Source organism: Psittacula echo (genome assembly GCF_963264785.1).
Source record: "Psittacula echo genome assembly, chromosome: 5".
Classification (NCBI taxonomy): Eukaryota; Metazoa; Chordata; class Aves; order Psittaciformes; family Psittacidae; genus Psittacula; species Psittacula echo.
This window is the reverse complement of record NC_137739.1, coordinates 17357661-17375354: the sequence shown is the minus strand read 5'-3', so window position 1 is coordinate 17375354 and position 17694 is coordinate 17357661. Positions and strand designations below refer to the sequence as shown.

The following is a 17694-nucleotide window of genomic DNA, read 5'->3' as shown; positions in this document are numbered from 1 at the left end:
ACATACGACTTAATGTATTTCATATTTTCCTCATGATAAATCTGCCTGTCCATTAGGCAGCAGCTTTGTGATAATGATTCGCTCAAAAGGAGAGGCTTCTTTGTGTGCAAGAGCTACCTCTAGTGTTCAAGATGAGGCCACCAAGTGAAGGATGTGTCCGGCTCGCTGGAGGCACTTACTATATTGCTCCTGACAGTTCAAGGATCACGTGTGCTTGCTTTTCCAGGACAGTGACTTTTTGAAATACATTTTCTGAGACACAAGCACATCAAGGCTGAACACTGGTTTCCTTTCGACTCTGCTTAGACATCTTCAAAGCAAAATGATCCTCATGCAGCAGGAAATTAGGGGCGCATCATTTAAGATGTGCTCCCACCACTGGGCTGTTCAAAGCTTGCAGAATACCTGTGCTGTCTCCACAATAAACTATTTTTTTTCCCTATTTTATCTTATTTTCTGAAATCTCTTCTAAAAATTAGGAAGTACGGACCTGGGCAAAAGCCCAGTCATTTCTCATCGTGCAGTAAGTTGATGGGGGACATACCCTGCAACAGCAGCAATACGGGATGTTTTGGACTGGGAGCACCTGCAAGTCTCCTCTCACTGCAGCTTTGTGCTCTGAACACAGCCTGAGTTGACATACACCACCAGAAACACAATGATGTGATTGATTGCATCTCTGCAGCCACCCAGACAGCTACTTGCAGAACAGCCTGGTCATCTCAACAAAGCTGCTGTTGGATACACAGTCACCAAGTTCTTCTTTCAGGACTCATACAACAATCTTAGGAATGTCAGTAATAAATCATAGAATATGAGCTTGGAAGGGACCTCAGGTATCATCTGATCCAACCTTTCTTGACTAAGTATGACCTAGACTGGATATCCCAGCAGCCTGCCAAGCCCAATCTTAACTGTGTCCAGTGTTGGGGAATCCACCACTTTCCTGAAGAGATTATTCTGGTTGCTCTCACTGGGAAAAATTCTCCTCTTCTGTCCAGTCAGGATCTCCCCTGAGATTAACTTCTGCCCATCACCCCTTGTCTTTATGTAACTCCTTACAGAAAGAGAGCTACATGGAAAACAGAGACTTTGTAGCCACCCTTTAAATACTGGAATAAGGTTGCAAGATAGGTCTCACCCTCCCACTACAGGGATCAGTTAATTCTTAAACCTTCATGCAGTCAGCCTCTGCTATATTAGTGGCTACAATAACAAGGTCTTTCTTAGGTCTGCAACCTAAGAAAGGAGCTTGCCTGAGAATTGGTGATTTTTGCAATGATGATGAAGCATGCGTGGAGCATAACCCAAAGCTGAATTAAGACAGTGGAAAGAATTGTTAAGTTACCTTGACTAAAATCCTTCTTCAGAGACACCCCCTATTTCCCCACAGGTGACTTTGTGCTTCCCAAGTAGCTCTGCTGGCATTAAGGCACAGGCCTTGGCTTACAGCACGCTCCTTGCACTTTCTACATGTGCTGTCTCGTGCACCTTGCAGGTAAGGGTCAATACCCAAAAGCCCTGTATCAGTAAGGGGTTAAGGTGGGATGTGATGGTCAGTAGTTCTGTAGCATTTTTATCATGCTCTTTGCCTGTCCACAACAATCTTGTGGTTTTACAGCTGGGATTAACAACTGCAGCACTCAGGTGCAGCACAGGAACATTTGCTCAGCTGTCCACCCTCCTGCTTGCCAGTCACATCACAACTCAAGCTACAGGAATGAGAATGACTCCGTTCCAAACAAGTCTGCTCCCCAGTGAACACCACAGGGATGCTTTACCTAGTCAGTGCTTGTTTATAAAGGCTCAGAATCAATCCACAATATCCCAACATGGAAGCATCCGCATGTGTTAGTTACATATCCTGACATAAATGATGTTGCATGACAGACTGTGATGTACACATGCCTATCAAGTAAAATCAGCAGAAAAGGCTGAGAAACTGTAAGTGGTTGAGGGAAGTGAGAGGTTTGCTGAAGCTTCAACTTCAAATCAAAGTCAGAGCAGCGGTAAGTAGAAGTCATTTTGAGCTGGCAGCTGTTCATCAGCTAGTGGGAACTGAATGAGATCTCAGTCCAGTTCCTGAGAGTGAGCTGGCCACACTGCCAAAAGCACTAAAGCATAACTTGTATTTACCTACTCACAGAACAACGCGTTTCACTATCGCCCATCCCTACAGTGTGCTGGCCTCTCTTGTGGCAGGCTTTGAATAGAGATGCAAACCACTGTGGCCAAGTCAATGTTTAAGTGGAGAGTGAAAGTGCAGCAGAGAAATGTGCACTACTGCTTACATGGGATATGTGACAGTGCTGGTTTTTCTGCTGATGGTAAGGCTGGCACTTCTGAACAGGCCTGCATTTCAAACCATGAAAGCTCTGGCAGTGGAAGGGCCTGGCAGGCAAACAGTTAAATGGCTGGACTCCACTGGAGCTGTTCTTTGCAGCTCAGAGCTGTTCTTTCCTCCTGAAAGGACATCAATACCAAATCTTGCTGCCACCAGATGGTTTGTCTTGCTATCCAATTAATCAATAGCAGTCTCAATCTATGACAAGAGTTATGCGCTTCCTTACCAAGGTTGCATGGTTGCTCAGAGCCCAGTGAACTGAGCTGCCCTCCTGCTCCACGCTTTATAATCTTCCGCTGCTTCTTGATTTCCAAACTGACTATGGGGTCATGTTTCAGGTTATAGATCTGCAGAAGGGAAGGGAGGGAGGGAGAGAGAGGCAAGTCACAGAAACACCATTACCTGATCAGGAAGGATAACACTTCAGATATATTGATTGAGGCAAGCTGTGAAGCTTTCGTTGTGTACCTCTGTAATTGCAGCCCAGGAAACACCTGCTTGTCTAGAGACACAAGAACATTTTGCATGCATTGTATTTATCTTTATTGGGGCTTAATTCAGAGCAGCATCTTGACATCCTTTTAAAGGTCCTGTATACAGACATCTTTCTAAGGTCTTTGCTCCCAGCTTTTCAAGGCCAGAAACTCAAGGACTGTGAGTGTCTGACATTTTTATCCCGTGTGCAGTGGCTCCCTTCCATCTCTGTATGAACCGGTATATCTCTGCATCCCAGCACAGTGCAACGATGATGCCCTGCAACTGAATTGCAGAGGGAGAGCATCCACATTAGTGAAGCATATTACAGATGTGGCTGGGTGCTTCCAGTTCCAGAGCTAATCTCCTTGGACTAACTCAGCTGGGTCACCTCTGTGCCATGTGGACAAAAGCAAGGGTCAAAAATTTCCAGCCCTTTGTTGGGCATAACCAAATCATTTCAAAGTCCAGTTTTGAGAAGAAAATGATCAGAGTGGAAATGACATATAGAACTAGTGGAACAGGAAAGACTTACTATTTCATTTTAGCCATTGGCAGACTACAGTGGTTTGAATTAGAGACCAGCAGCATGAGGGGCAGACGAGCAGAGCGGGCCACAGTGGTACTGGTAAGCTGCTCAGCACTGCCTGAAGGCAAGCTGAGGGGCTAGAGTGTGAGCCTTTATGCCTCTATCTATAGGCAGGGAAAGACACAGGCAGCCAGCAGCTGTGCAAGCAGTGTATTTACAACTTGAGATGTCTCAGACAGCTCCACCCTTTGCATTGTTGTGGTCTGGTACCTCTGAACACAGGGCACAAGAGACAACACCCCTGGCACACAAACAGGGCAGTGCTCACCCAGTGAGCATGTGAATGTGTGCATATCCTGTGGTAGACATTCAGCAACCAGTGAGTTACATTATCACCTGTCCCTCTTCATCTCCGTTCCTGGATAGTACATGCGAAAAGCTGGTTAAAAAGCAGCCTCTGGGCCAGCTATGTCTTAGCAATCATTGATGATTGCTATCCCTCCCTGTGACCTGCTTCCACAGCGATGCTGAGTCTGGGAACTTAGCTTCTAAAGTATGAGCCCTGAATTTACAGCACAGGTTACTGAACAAACATATCTGGAAAAGCACTTTTCCACTGAGGCTGTCTGGGTCAATACAAAGTGAGCACCTTGTGATAGGAACATCCACAGGAGAACGAAATCTCAGCAGCTGGTAAAACACATCAAAAAAAGTATAATCTAAAGTGTAATAGGAAAGAAAGACCAAAGCCATGGCTCTGACACAGCAGGATACTTCTCAGGAAAGGGCAGAATCTTACCTCTTCCTCCTCTAATGTCTGACACTCAGTGTAGCACAGCCCTTCTGGGAAAAACACCTTCATATCCCGGACAGCTATTTGATAGGATTCAGAGCCTGAGAGATAAATACAATGAGAAGATTCTCTCAGGCCATGAATTAAACATTCTCTAGACTCACACTCATCTCTTGGAGAGACTGATGATGTGCAACGTACTGAAGTAATTGCTTTAAAGGCCAGCTGTTCAATACAGTAATAGCAAACATTTTAAACCATTATATTTAGAATAGTTTCATTGCCTTCTTGATATTATGATTCTGTCCTATTATCACTCAGCTGCTTCTTCGTGTAAACAAGACTCCCATTTCCTTGCAGAGTAGTGAAGGGAATTGTGTTAAGGAGCCTGTGAATCTCTTTAATACCAGCTCCAATCCCCTACTTTTGTTCTCTTGCTTCTGAATCACATCAGGCTGGTCTTACTGAATGGGAAGGAGCTACTAGTTGGTAAAACAAATGTGCCTTGTAACAATAATGCAAGTCCCAGATATGCTGGGGGCTCTGACTTACAACAGAAATCAGAATTAGTGTGAGACATTGCTGATGGAAATTGAGACTGGGACAGGTACACAGAGAAACAACATGAGGACCACAGTAGGAATGGAGAAACATTTGAAGAGTTAAAACTAAAAGACCTTGGCTCGTTTGACCCAACATGATACAAAGCTGAGAAGGAATCTGATTTCTGATAAATACACCAGGGTAGAAAGGTCAGAGAAGAAAAAAGAACTAGTTAAAATTGAAGTACAGGTATTGGCACAAGAACAAATGGATACAAATTGGGTATGACTATATTTAAATTTGAAAATGTAAGAAGAATTTTAGCTATCAGAGCAGTGAAGTTCTGTTACAACCACGCCATTGGAGTGGATCCTTATGAAAGGGAATATATGATGGCATTGTCTGTGGAGGAATTAACTGAACTCAGTGGCTTGAGAGGTCTCTCCAGGCTCAACATCAGGATATAGAATATCCCTATAAAGCAACATTGTTACAAAGCACTATTCAGAATGCTTTGAGATTTGTGGATGGCAAATGTTAGAGAAGGAAAAGCTATTTCCATATAACTGGAGTTCAGATAGATTGCCAATTGCTGGCACAGATCCATACTCCTGGGATACAAATACACAAAACGCAAATATCCTCTGAAATATTACCACCTTTGCAGGCTACCCATTCAACGAATCATGCCTTACTGCTCTTGCAGCACTCAGCCCTGTCTGGACTTCATAATTCCAGCTATTGAATTGCCAGAGTCCTTAATGCAGTAGTTTACAATTCTAAGATTGCCTAAGTCATCAGCATGTAAGTTGTGCTGGATCTTTTATGTACCTCTGAGTCAAATCTTCCTTGTTTAAGTAACCGATGCCATTACAGGGGACACAAATGTTCCCAAAACTTGCAACATTTTTACTCTCACTTTGCTAAAAGTATAAGACTGCATAAGATGCCTGTGTAAGAGATCTTTGGGTTCAAGAAAAAGCACTATGCGATGACTTTGTAAGACAAAGAAGAGATGAGAGGAGCGCAGGTTTACCTCTGCAGCTGGGCATCAGAGTATTAAAACTGCATTACTTGGTTAAACAGTATCACTGGAATATAGTCTTCATCTCCATTGATCTTCCCCAATTACTTTGGGAGGAAACACACAGCTGGAGTTTGCTCTACCTCAGCAAGGTGACATTAACTAGAGATCTTCCTCAGTTGAAGCAAAACTGAGCAGGCTCAGTATTCCCTCCTAGGAGAGGAAGATGGTCTCCTACAGCCCTCCCAAATGATTACTCACACACTGGTTCAGCAATTCCTGCTTAAATTGTAGGTAAATGTTTCACTCCTATTGGAGGACAAGCTCTTGGAGATGCAATGGGTTATGAACACTCCTTCCCTTATGGACAGACACCTCCCTGGCACAGAGCTGAATCAGATCTTGAGTCAGTGAGTATATCAGTTACAGCTGCCTCCAATCTCCTTGGATGTGTGCAAGGATGGCTCTGTGAAACAGTCACATTGCAGCCCTCAACACAAGCACAGGCTGGGCTCAGAGAATGGGTGGTGGCCAGCTAAGTGAAGCTCTGTGCTCAGCCCAGCCTTTGGGGTGAGCAGGAATCTGAAAACAATCAATTCCTAAGCACACATCTGAGGGCTTCTCTAACACAGTGAGCTCTTCCAGTGAAAGACAGGGTGAGACTTGGCTTCTCTTGCTAATATAAAGTAAACTTTAGCTGAGCAATGCTAGGGACGCTCTAACAGTAGCATGAGTATCCTAAGTTTAGGGTATATATTACTAATTACTAGCTGAGAGTGAAGAGTTCTCATTCTCAAGGCAATCTGCATACACAAGCTATTAAATTTAAGAGCAAAAGAAGCAGTGGCTGACAATGGAAAAATATTGGCTGAGGAGCCCTGACCATTCCTTTTGTGTAGGTAGATTCTGCTCTTCAGTCACTTCCATGAATGAGATCCTGTAAGTGGTGTGAGATCGCTCTTGGTTTAGTCTTGTTCCTGAGGATTATGATCATACCTGAGTAAAAACCTCAAGGTTCTACCTCAAGGGGTTGCCTCTCTCCCCCAGGCTGTACATGGGGGCTACTTCATTCCCTATCAGTTTTCCTCAAAAGATCACCTAATGTGGACAAAAAGAGTGATTTGACAGTACAGAATACAATAGAGAGAGCCAAATAATCCAATCTTGACAAGAAAGTTCTTCTGGAACATGAAGGTACATACACAGTGTGTGCTAGCTCACACTAGAGAGTGTCTATAGAAACTATTGTTTTTATTATTTTTACATCCCTTTAACCACACACAGCACAATCAGCACCACACTGAGGAAAAACACTGCTCATGGGCAGTGAACTAATGGTGCTTAATTCCCTAGGAATGTTTGAACTCTACCCTTCCCTCCTTGCGGCAGCAGCCCAGGCCCGCTCCAGAAATACCCTAGGCTGTCTACAGCCCATTCTCTCCAGCAATACTTCCCCTTTTCCCCTCTTTCCTACCCACTCCCAGCTATCTGCCATCCCACCTCCCACTGCAGCATCCTAGCTCCCTCCCTGCTGGCAAATGCGCTGGTTCAGCATCCAGGTGCTGACTAAGTGGTGTGCCTCTGCTGATGTGGCAGCTGGCAAGAGCCTCTTTGAATGGAAAACAGCCGAGTTTACCTGCTTTCCTTAGGGAAAGCCATTTTTGATCACCTCTTTTTAGCCAATCATTAATGTTTGGAGATGTTACAGGAAATCAGTATCTTGGAGTCTTTTCTACCTCTGTGGAATCTGGTGGCAGTTGGCCAGTGGGTTACGAAGTTACCAGGAGGGTAGCTTTGAAGCAGACAGAAGACAGATGGGTTCTTGGGGATAATTACAAAATAACCAAGCTAAAAGTACAAAATGACCAACTAGTGAAGAGATCAAAGGAAATCTGTTCTGACGGAAGGCAGAGCTAGGGCGGTTCTGGGAAGAAATCTTTTAATATATCTTGTTGGGTTATATTTCACAGCTTGAGACATATTCAGCTCAGCCACCAAGACAATAGTGAAGGCTTTCTAGGGGGATAATGGTTTCTACCACCTGCCAAGGCTAGACCTACATTGACAATGCAGGAGGTGACAGTACATAACGTATTTTTTCCAATGGCATGTTTGAGCCTTTTGATTTTTACAATAACTTACCATAAAATCCATTTTGGACTGTGCTGGTGCCATACTGAGCCCTCCAGAGGGATGGATCTAGTGCTTGGGCTACTTTAGGATCCTCTGGCCCCAGTAAATCTATCAGCTTCTTCACAGCATTTGGCCTCTGAAGACACAGCACGAGAGCAGTGTCTGAAGTAAGGTAGGAACAGTGAGCTTCTAAAACAGCAGGATCCTGAAAAGAAAGAACAGAGACAAAACAGATTACGATGAACAGTGTTGGTGAGTGCTGGGTACATCCCAGCTTTCCTAACCTGCTTTCTCTCCTCTTCATAATATATGTGTTAGTGGTCTCTGCAGGCAGAGCTTCCAGAGTACATACTATAACCACTAAGCCAGCATTTGCTGTTACATTCACCAGGTAGTAGGAGATCTAGTTCCCACCCAAAGTCCCCACAGAGCTAAAGAAGTTAATGGCAGGATCTTAAGCCATAGCAGCTTGTGGTTCTAGTATTTATGGTCTTAGATCAACCAACAGTAGGTTTTATACATACAAACAACTTCAGCAGTAATTTCCTAATGTTTTAGTAAGAAAGGAAACCAAATCCTGTTCCTAAAAGACAGAAAGCCTTGTGCTGTGCTTGTTCTGCATATCTGTACATGCCAGGTACCAGAGCTGGAGTTCATTTTCAGGGGATAAGGACGAAAACAAATTGCTACTCTGCAGTTTACTCATCTACTAGCGACCCTTTGATTTATGCAATAACCCTTTTAACTTGACCTTCAACATGACACGAGGATAGGCTGGAAGCGATGGACATTAGCAATATCAACAGGGTCATAAATGCTCTGGGATAAGGAACCACATTTAATTCCTTAGCTGATATATAATGAAGGATTGCAAATACTAGAACTTTTATTCTTGAATTCACAGAAGGAAGGAACAACACGCCCCCCACACCCCACCCCGGCACCCTGCTGCTAGGGCCCAGCTTCTCCCAAGGGCTGGTAGAATTCCATACACAAGTTAGGATCAGGACTAAAGAACCAGTGAGCTTTAAACAAGGAGGCTCAGAGCAGCAGGGCACTAGGTGGGGACTGAGAGAAAACAGTTCCCCTCCTGGCTTTGCCACCGATACATTGTGCTCCATAACTTATTTCTCTACCTTTGCTTCTTTTCCAAGTGTGGTCGGTTCAGCCTGTGACCACTTCTGAGCAGAGATGTTCCTTTTGATGCCGTGCAGGTCACAACAACCTAGGATATTTATTTTAACTAAGGATAGGCAATAATGACAACTAGCAACCACTGCACCAGTGAGAACAGTCTGATTTGGAGGCTGGAGATGGACATAATGATTGAGAAGCACAGGGAAAGGCAACAAATGACTGGGGCAGAGGGTTCCAAGAGGCAGCAGAGCACTCACAGCCTTGCTGACTGCTTTAATTAAGTAAACCCTTGGAAAGCCAGGCTTGTTGCAGACATCTCTGATGAGCATGATGCCAGGCTGCCTCCTCCTGCCCCTTCATCTTGACAGAGTGGCAGGAGCACCAAGCTCTGCCCCCCCCGTGCTCCACAGAGAAGCCCCACACCAGCACTACGTCCCCTGTGCAGCTTATGCACAGCAGCAGTTTCAGCTCCCTGCCTGAACCAGCCCATGTTTATTTATTTATTTTTTCAATTTTTGAGGAGATGAAAACAAGGAGGGGGGGGAAAACCATCATTTGATTCAGCTGAAACACATCATTCAGCCCCCTAAGAGATTTAATTCCTCTATTTCTTAATCTTCTATTATCTAGATAAAACATTTCCAAAAGTAAATCCTATAATTTCATTTAAAATATGGAGATAAACTACTTCAAGGCCTCTTTTGCTTTTCTATCATACGAAACCATTCACTGTCTTTGACCCAAATCTTCTCTCGCTCACATTCCTCCTCAGCTGTATTTCCAAGAAGTAGGCTATGAGTTGAAAAGCACAGTCTCAATCCAGATATTCTGTTCTGTATTTGAAAATGCAAAATGATCCATGAGAAAGCCCCCCTGGTTTTAAATGGGTTAGTTAGGTAAGTGGTTTGATGTGTGTCCATCCTCACACCTCATGAAAATACAGGGCAGAGGAAACCCTGGGATGTCACCTACAGAACAGGACTGTGCAGGGAAGTTTTAGCATAGGCTCTCCTCTGGCAGGAGAGCTCCATTTAGAGGAGGATGAAGAGTTTCAGCAGGTCACAGTATACTGCAACATGCTGACATTCAGTTCTGTATAATACATAATTAACCCTTTTTGCTTGAAAGAATATGTATATAATACACTTTTCTATGGGCCTTCTCTTTGGGAGATGAAAAACAGTAGGATGCCTTCATGTAAAGTTTCAAAAGGACTGGGCATAACATATCAACATTCATCCATGTCAGAAACATCTGCAAAAGAAAATATTTAGAGATGCTTTCTGTTAAACAGACCAAAACAAATAAAGTTATTTTGTTCCAGAGCTTTTAAACACTGTTTTTAGATCTACGTAACAGAACCCTACTGTGTTTCCTGTCTTTCAGTTGTTCCCCAGCTGTGGACTTTGGGTTAAAGATGATGTTTTCTCTGATTGCTACTGATGGTGTCAGTGAGTCAAGATGGCTTCTCCTATTCTGACAGATCTTCACATCTGCTCTAGACTCTGCCAGCAAAATGCTGCTCTTATTTACATCCTGCCTCTGCACTGTCTTCACGCGCGTCCCCACTGACACCTGAACAGCTGTGGTGAGATGTGCAGCTGACCCAAATTCAGTGAGTGATGTTGTTGCTGCACACAGAGGAAGTTCCAGCTGTGCACTAGCTCTGGAGGACTAACAGGATTAAAAAGCAACAAAATCATCCTTTGGCCTCTACTGTCAGAATCACAAGATAGGACTGGAGGGAATCATCAAGCTACTGAGTCCAGCGACCTGCAGGCAATCATATCAGGTGATTCCCAACAGGATGATCAGGTCCCACTGTAAAATCAAGCTTTCTAGCTGGCAGCCAAAACTGTACATTGGTGCTGGGCTGGAGCTGTTGGAAGGAGATCCAGCCTCCATGGGCAGAAGTCCCGCCAGGAGTGGTTGCTTCCCACAGTTAGAACATGACCAGGTCCTGCTAAAAGCTGAGGAGACAATGTCAGCTCTATTTACTGACCTTTATTTTTGTAAATTATTCTTACACTTCAGGTAAAAAATATGATCATGGCTCCTGTGATTAGATATCTCAGCAAACAGCAGACCAGTCCATTATTTATTGTATGCCAAAGGCCATATGATACTTAGAAGCTGAATGTTAATATCTAAGTTGCAAAAGCAATCGTGTATCTGAAATCATGTTGCTGAGGATATTTGTCAACGTGCATGTAAATAATCCATTAGAAAGAGAAGGAGATGCTAGGTAGTCTCTCTATGAGTGAATAAACCCCAAATCTGTGATCAAGTACTGTGTATACAAAACAAACTGGCACATTGAGGAACACACAAGAGCTCTCTAGAGATTCTTGGAGATGGATTTTGGATCAGGCTCCAGGTGAGGAGGAGGTAAAAAGCCCTTCTAGAAGTATCAGACACACTGGCTCCATGTTCTTCAACAAGAGATGCTAAATTTCAGTAATTTGCCTCCATATTAAGAAACTCATTTTAAAATCATCCCTGTATCCTGTTGTCCCCTGAGAGACTGACAATGAATAGCACTCCAATTCAAACGCTTATATGAAATTCAGCTACAAGAAATATATCTGCCCCCACCAGCTGCCCTTGTAACACTTAGAAGATGGATTTTGCAAATAGTCCAGGCCCTGAAGCATACTTTGGCTTTTTGCAAATCTATCTATTTATCTTGGGATCTCAGCCCCTCCCAGCCCTCACAAGTGAAAGACTTTCAGATGTGTTCTAAAACTGAGAAGCCCCCATACAGCAGAAAGCATTTCCTACTGCCCATTCCCTCTGCCAAAGGCAGTTGATGATCTCCGCTGTCTCACTTTGAAAACCTGCCTTTCCACCCACCAAACCCCGTGAACAAAACCCCAACAGTCTGTAATTTTTAAGCTCATTAGTCACCAGCTCTTCCAGGAAACTAAATCAATGCTCAGCAGCTGCTCCAGTGTGTTAGAGAGCTTCCAAAACAAGAGAAAATGTTGATGAAACCACCCCTCTGTAACTTTACCCAGCATACATCAGCATTACTTCCTGAGGTAGACGTTGGGATTTTTTTAAACTGTCTTGTTTCAGATGATCAACTGAGCATTTTTGTAGTTAGCTGTATGGTTAAAAGCCATATTGGAAAGCACTCCTTCAGCAACTCTTCACAGAATCCCAAACTGGTTTGTGTTGGAAGGGACCTTAAAGCTCATGCAGTTTCAACCCCTTGCCACGGGCAGGGACACCTTCCACTACACCAGGTTGCTCCAAGCCTCATCCAACCTGGCCTTGAACACTGCCAGGGATGGGGCAGACACAGCTTCTCTGGGCAACCTGTGCCAGAGCCTCAGCACCCTCACAGGGAAGAACTTCTGCCTAAGAGCTCATCCCAATCTCCCCTCTGGCAGGTTAAAGTCATTCCCTTGTCCAAAGCCCCTCTCCAGGTTTCTTTTAGTCCCTTCAGGAACTGGAAGCTGCTCTAAGGTCTCCCCTTAAGGAGCCTTCTCCAGGCTGAACAAGCCCAGCTCTCTCAGCCCGGCTCCAGAGCAGAGCTGCTTCAGCCCTCACAACATCTCTGTGGCCTCCTCTGGACTCTCTCCAACAGCTCCACGTCCCTCTTGTGCTATTGCCCCAGAGCTGGATCAGGACTGCAGGGGGGTCTCCCCAGAGTGCAGCAGAGGGGGAGAATCTCCTCCCTCAACCTGCTGCTCACACTGGGGATGCAGCCCAGCACATGAGGGGTTTCTGGGCTCAAGTGCACACTGAAGCTGGGTCATGGGGAGCAGCTGCTCATCGACCAACACCCTTCTCCTCAGGGCTGCTCCATCCAGTCTCTCCCAGCATGTGTTTGTGTTTGGGATTGCAGGACCTTGTACTTGGCCTGGTTGGACTTCAGGAGGTTCACATGGTCCCACCTATCCAGCCTGTCTTACAAGTGGCCTGTAAATACTAAAAAATCAGATGCATGTGCTCCATGGCTTTGCCATCACGCAGAAAGCGGCAACTGTTCCTGATTGGTGGTTATGTTAGAGCACTGTCCTGGCATGCTTCTCTCTTCCTCTGGAAGACTATTAAGATTTTCTATGAGAGGGTACTATAAACTCTCCCAACATAATCCCAGAGCAATATTGATTAGAAAGGCTTGTTTTCTGCAAAAGTTAATTGGTTAAATGTCTTCATGAAAGCAATCAAATAACAAGGAGATTAAAAAAATAATAATAATCTAGCTCCTCAGGAATGCCCAGATTTCAGTTTCCTGCCTTTTGCTTCTTTACACTCATATCAGGGTATTGCACTTTGGGAAAGAAATCATTTCTAAAGGTGTAGAAGAGCAGAAACACACACCTATTTTTAGCTAACACAAGCCTGTAATGCCCTAAGATTTAAGAACCTTCTTTATTGTCTATTAGACACTAGAAATGACAGTAACTCAATTATCTCTCTTTGCAGGTCATTTTTGCAGGCTCTTCTACACACACTCCTGGAAGACAGATTCAGCTGCATGTGTAAGATGTGTAATACATGTAATCTAATAGAACGGGGCTCCAGAGGTACATATTCTCTGGCAGTGCAGCAGATGTTTCCTAACTCCCGGGTTTAAAGACATGGAAGGAAAGCCAGGCCCAGCTGCAGGGGAGCTGGTTGCTCCTTAGATGTGCCTTTACCTGGAATGACCTTAGGGAAGGAAAAGAGGACGCCTGTTTTACAGTTAGAGAGTCAGCATTGCAACTTGACAACTCCACTGATTCCTGGGAGGTCTGTATTGCCCAGAACCTCCAAACTTTTGTTTTAGAGAAACCAGGTCTGATGCTTTATGGCATGCAATAAAAGAAACAGCACATCAGCTTGCTTTGTGTCTGACACTAGTACAGAGCTGACTGTTCTATATAGCTCACTTCAACAGCTCAGAAATCCTGGATGGGAGGTTTGGGGTTTTTTCAGGAACAGATTATTCACTAGCTAACATATTTCCCCTCTCCAAACCTAAGTGTAGCCACAGATCAACCTTAACACACCTGTTTCACTTCAGAAGAAAGGAGTCCTAAGGCAACGCCTGGTTCCAGGTTTATGTGTTTCATGCCAACCACAGTGAATTTTTCCATGTCTAGTTTTCGGAGGATCCTTGCAAAACTGCGGCTCCAGGCACCGGGTTTGATCAGCAGCACTGTGCAAAGAATCTGGGCTCCTGTAACAAAGCACAGAGTGAAACCCAAAGCTGCTCCTAAACCTGAGGTAAAATACACGGCAGGATTTACCAGCCTGGACAGACATCAGTAGAAGAGGCTTATCTAAAAGCTGGCATCAAGTTCACAAAAATTTGAATAAAACAAGGTCATAAACCCCCCAATCAATGCATATAGGGTTTTGTTTGATTTTTAGTTTAAAAATATATCCAAACAACATATGCTTGTAGATTGTTTTTTCCCAGGATATCTGCTCTGAGTCCAAGACTTTTAAGTGGAAAGTCTGTAGGATAAGACTCAATTCTTTATATTAATATGAAAGTTTTAAGAGGGATAAAATATTACCTTTTACATTTTTCATGTCAACTGTAGTGATTATGTGATATAATCCTTAAGGCAGCTATTAAATTCTCATTCCTCACTGTTTTGCTTTCGCTGTCTCAGAGCTATGTTTCAGAGAGGCACTAACAAGCATGACAGGTCTCAAATAATGTTATAAACCTATGTCCTGGGTTCAGCAGCAGCAGTCAGTTTTTCTTCTTCTTAGTAGCTGGTGCAGCGCTATGGTTTTGACTTTCGGCCTGGGAATAATACTGATAAAGCTGATGTTTTCAGTTGCTGGTCAGAATGTTTACTCTGACCAAGGACTTTGTGAGTCTCATGCTCTGCCAGGGAGGAGGAGAAGCCGGAAGGAAGCAGGGACAGGACACCTGGCCCAAACTAGCCAAAGAGGTATTCCATACCACAGCACGTCATGCCTGAGGATGTAACTGGGAGTTTCCCGGAAGGGCACGTTCTCTGCTCTGTCAGGCTCATTTCCGGCAGGTGGTATCGTATTCTCTTCCCTTGTTATTTCAATTATCATTATTATTATTGGTGGTAGCAGCAGTGATTTGTGTTATACCTTAGTTACTGGACTGTTTTTATCTCAACCCGTGGGAGTTACATTCTTTCGATTCTCCTCCCCATCCCTCGGGGGGGGAGGGGCGGGGGGGGAAGTAGACTGCATGGTTCTAGTTTACAGCCTGGGCTTAAACCACAACAACTTATTACAAATAGAATTGTGCTTAGTAAAATTGAGATTTCAGCAAATCCCCTTTTGCTCCTGATAAAGCTGCCCCAGCAGAGCTGCCAGCGAGGTGCAGCTCTGTATGCTGCAAGAAACAGGACAAACCAGGCCAAGAGAGTTTTGTTGTCTGATGATGCCAACTGCATTAAAAGGCAGAAAACAGAGAAACTTCATTTTTAAATGGTAGCATTTTCAAACTATTAGTTTTGCTAAAGTACCTTATAACTAGGCATATAGTTAAGATTCCCAATACCCTAATATTGAAGATAATAAATCTTTGAACATCCTTTGAAAATTTATTGACAACAGTAGTGTCAGAACCAGTCAGTTAGGGCCCATTAACTGCTGGTGCCTAACTATGGCAACTAGCATGACGCATGAGGTTACAGTACTGCAGGCTGCTCACACACCCATGTTTAGCTGTTTGTACACATAAAGTGTCATTTTATGCTTCTGGTATCCTCACTGCTATTTATACAAATGTCAGTGCAATGAAACATCAACACTACATATAATTTAATGCATACTCTTATTTCTAAATGGTGTGGTACTGATTCATGACAGAAATATGGGATAAAAACTAAAAAATTATATTACTGCTCCCCGACTTGATATGGAAACTTAATCCTTATCATGCAGGGAGCCCTCCTCTTAGAGATCTGCCATTTTATTCACATCATTCTTGAACAGAAAGGTTTAAATGCCATAGCAACAGCCTGCAAGTGCAGGAGTAAGGCAAGCTACTCAGATCCATTCAGCTGCTTGCACACTGAACAGCAATCTCAGCTGTGTGCTGTTACATGGGTCCTCATTGTCCTCCAGATGTTTTACTTGCCATCTGCTATGTTTCTGGGCAAACATTCTTATTCCTGTGGTATGTGAATCATTACACACTGCATTTATTGACTTCCGACACTTCAGGAGGGATTTGTTTTGTGTCACTTTGCCATCTTTGTTTGCTCAAAGACAAGCGTTGAAAACAAGAGGGAACACCTTGTCATCTTGGTTTTATCTCCTCAGTGATTATAAGTGAGAACAGCAAGAGAAAATACCTCTTTGGCAGCCCTGAGACATGCCTGATTTTCATCTCCAGTCCTGGCTGCTTAGTGGCCTTTCCTGCTTTGCCCAAGTTGCCTGCTGTTTTTTATGTTTTTCTGCTTCATTATGTTTTTAGATCCCTTCCTCACAGCTGATGATTCCCCCCCCCAAAAAAAAATTCCCCCCCCGAAAAATAGGTTTTGATTTCATAGTGTAACTGTGAAAAATACTATTCCATATGCTATTTATATGCAATAATCTACATATGTGTGGGGCTTAAAATAAGCGTAGACTGAAGAGAAGCAAATACCAGATTTCCTGGCATGTTCAGAAAAGAGAGGGTATATCCCTGCCTGTACTCAAGCCTGAGGAAGAAGTTGGTATAATGCTTTTCACTTATTTTTGGCTGGTAGACAAGTTAGCTCCACAAAGTCTTTCCCAAACCACGCTTTCCCCTTTGCTCTTCTCTCACCTGTTTGCAAGTAGGTGAACAGGGATTCTGTGTGGCATCTCTGTCTCTCTCCCACTAAATGAGAAAAGCAGAAAAATTTGAGTAAGTGCTGTGCATGTGCTGGGACAATAATTTGAGAATGTAGCCATCATCTCTACATAATGCAGCTATGACACATTGTAAAGCAGTATACTCATGAGTCACTCATTGCTTGATTTCAGCTGTTGGGATGTACTGGGATGCCCTGGGCGATGTTCTTCCCACTTCTGCAGTAAGTCCAAGCCTTGCTGTAAAGGCCTGCAAGTACTAAATCCTGTTGATTCTTAAGTTACCTTTTCTGCATTTCATAGAGCGGCTAATGGTGTGCTCCCAGGGTTTCTCAGTCAAGTTAGAAGCTGCTTTGTTTCCAGTGTAAGTCCTAGAAGCTCAGGTGTTTTGTTTAATGTCCTCTCTTGTGCTCTTTGAAGCAAAGAAAGGCTCTGTCTTCTGATAACACACCTACTGAGCTCAAAACTGTGGTTCAGTCCTCTCCTCAGCTCTGCTGATAAAACCTCACCGTCATTTCCCAGCAGCCAGAAATGTCACTTCAGCAGTTCCTCATAAGAGCAGAGCAGTACAAAAGGAGCCTGGTGAGGAAGAACTTACAAAAAAAGCCTATATAAAAAATATTTCCTTCAGTCTAATGTAAAACCTGCAGTGGCCTGGGGAGGTGAGGAAAATTTAAAGGCATTTCAAGGCACATGTGATTTGAGATGTTATCTAGGACTGGGGTACAATGAGAAGCTTGCATCAGGCTGATAAAGGACTTCCCTTCCAGGGACTGACACACTTAAGCAGTGTGACCTGCAAAGTAGATAAAACTAAAATCTGTTTGTCAAACCAAAATTACCATTCCTTTGTATTTATTACTGTCTGAAATCCCTGTATTTCTGTTTCCCAGGGCAATGTATCTGGAAGGTATCTAGGCAAAGTGTTCTTTCCTTTTAAT

General features: G+C 43.7%; 1 protein-coding gene across 1 annotated transcript in view; it reads right to left on the bottom strand.

The window, feature by feature from the left end:
• Positions 1-17694, bottom strand: part of DNAAF8 (dynein axonemal assembly factor 8) — a gene marked incomplete at its 3' end in the record, with an annotated part of 94415 nt that overhangs the window by 10010 nt on the left and 66711 nt on the right. The window contains 5 exon segments of the mRNA XM_080618949.1: positions 2571-2691; positions 4147-4241; positions 7850-8045; positions 13981-14150; positions 16728-16781. Of these exon segments, the coding sequence (XP_080475075.1) occupies positions 2571-2691; positions 4147-4241; positions 7850-8045; positions 13981-14150; positions 16728-16781 (636 nt within the window).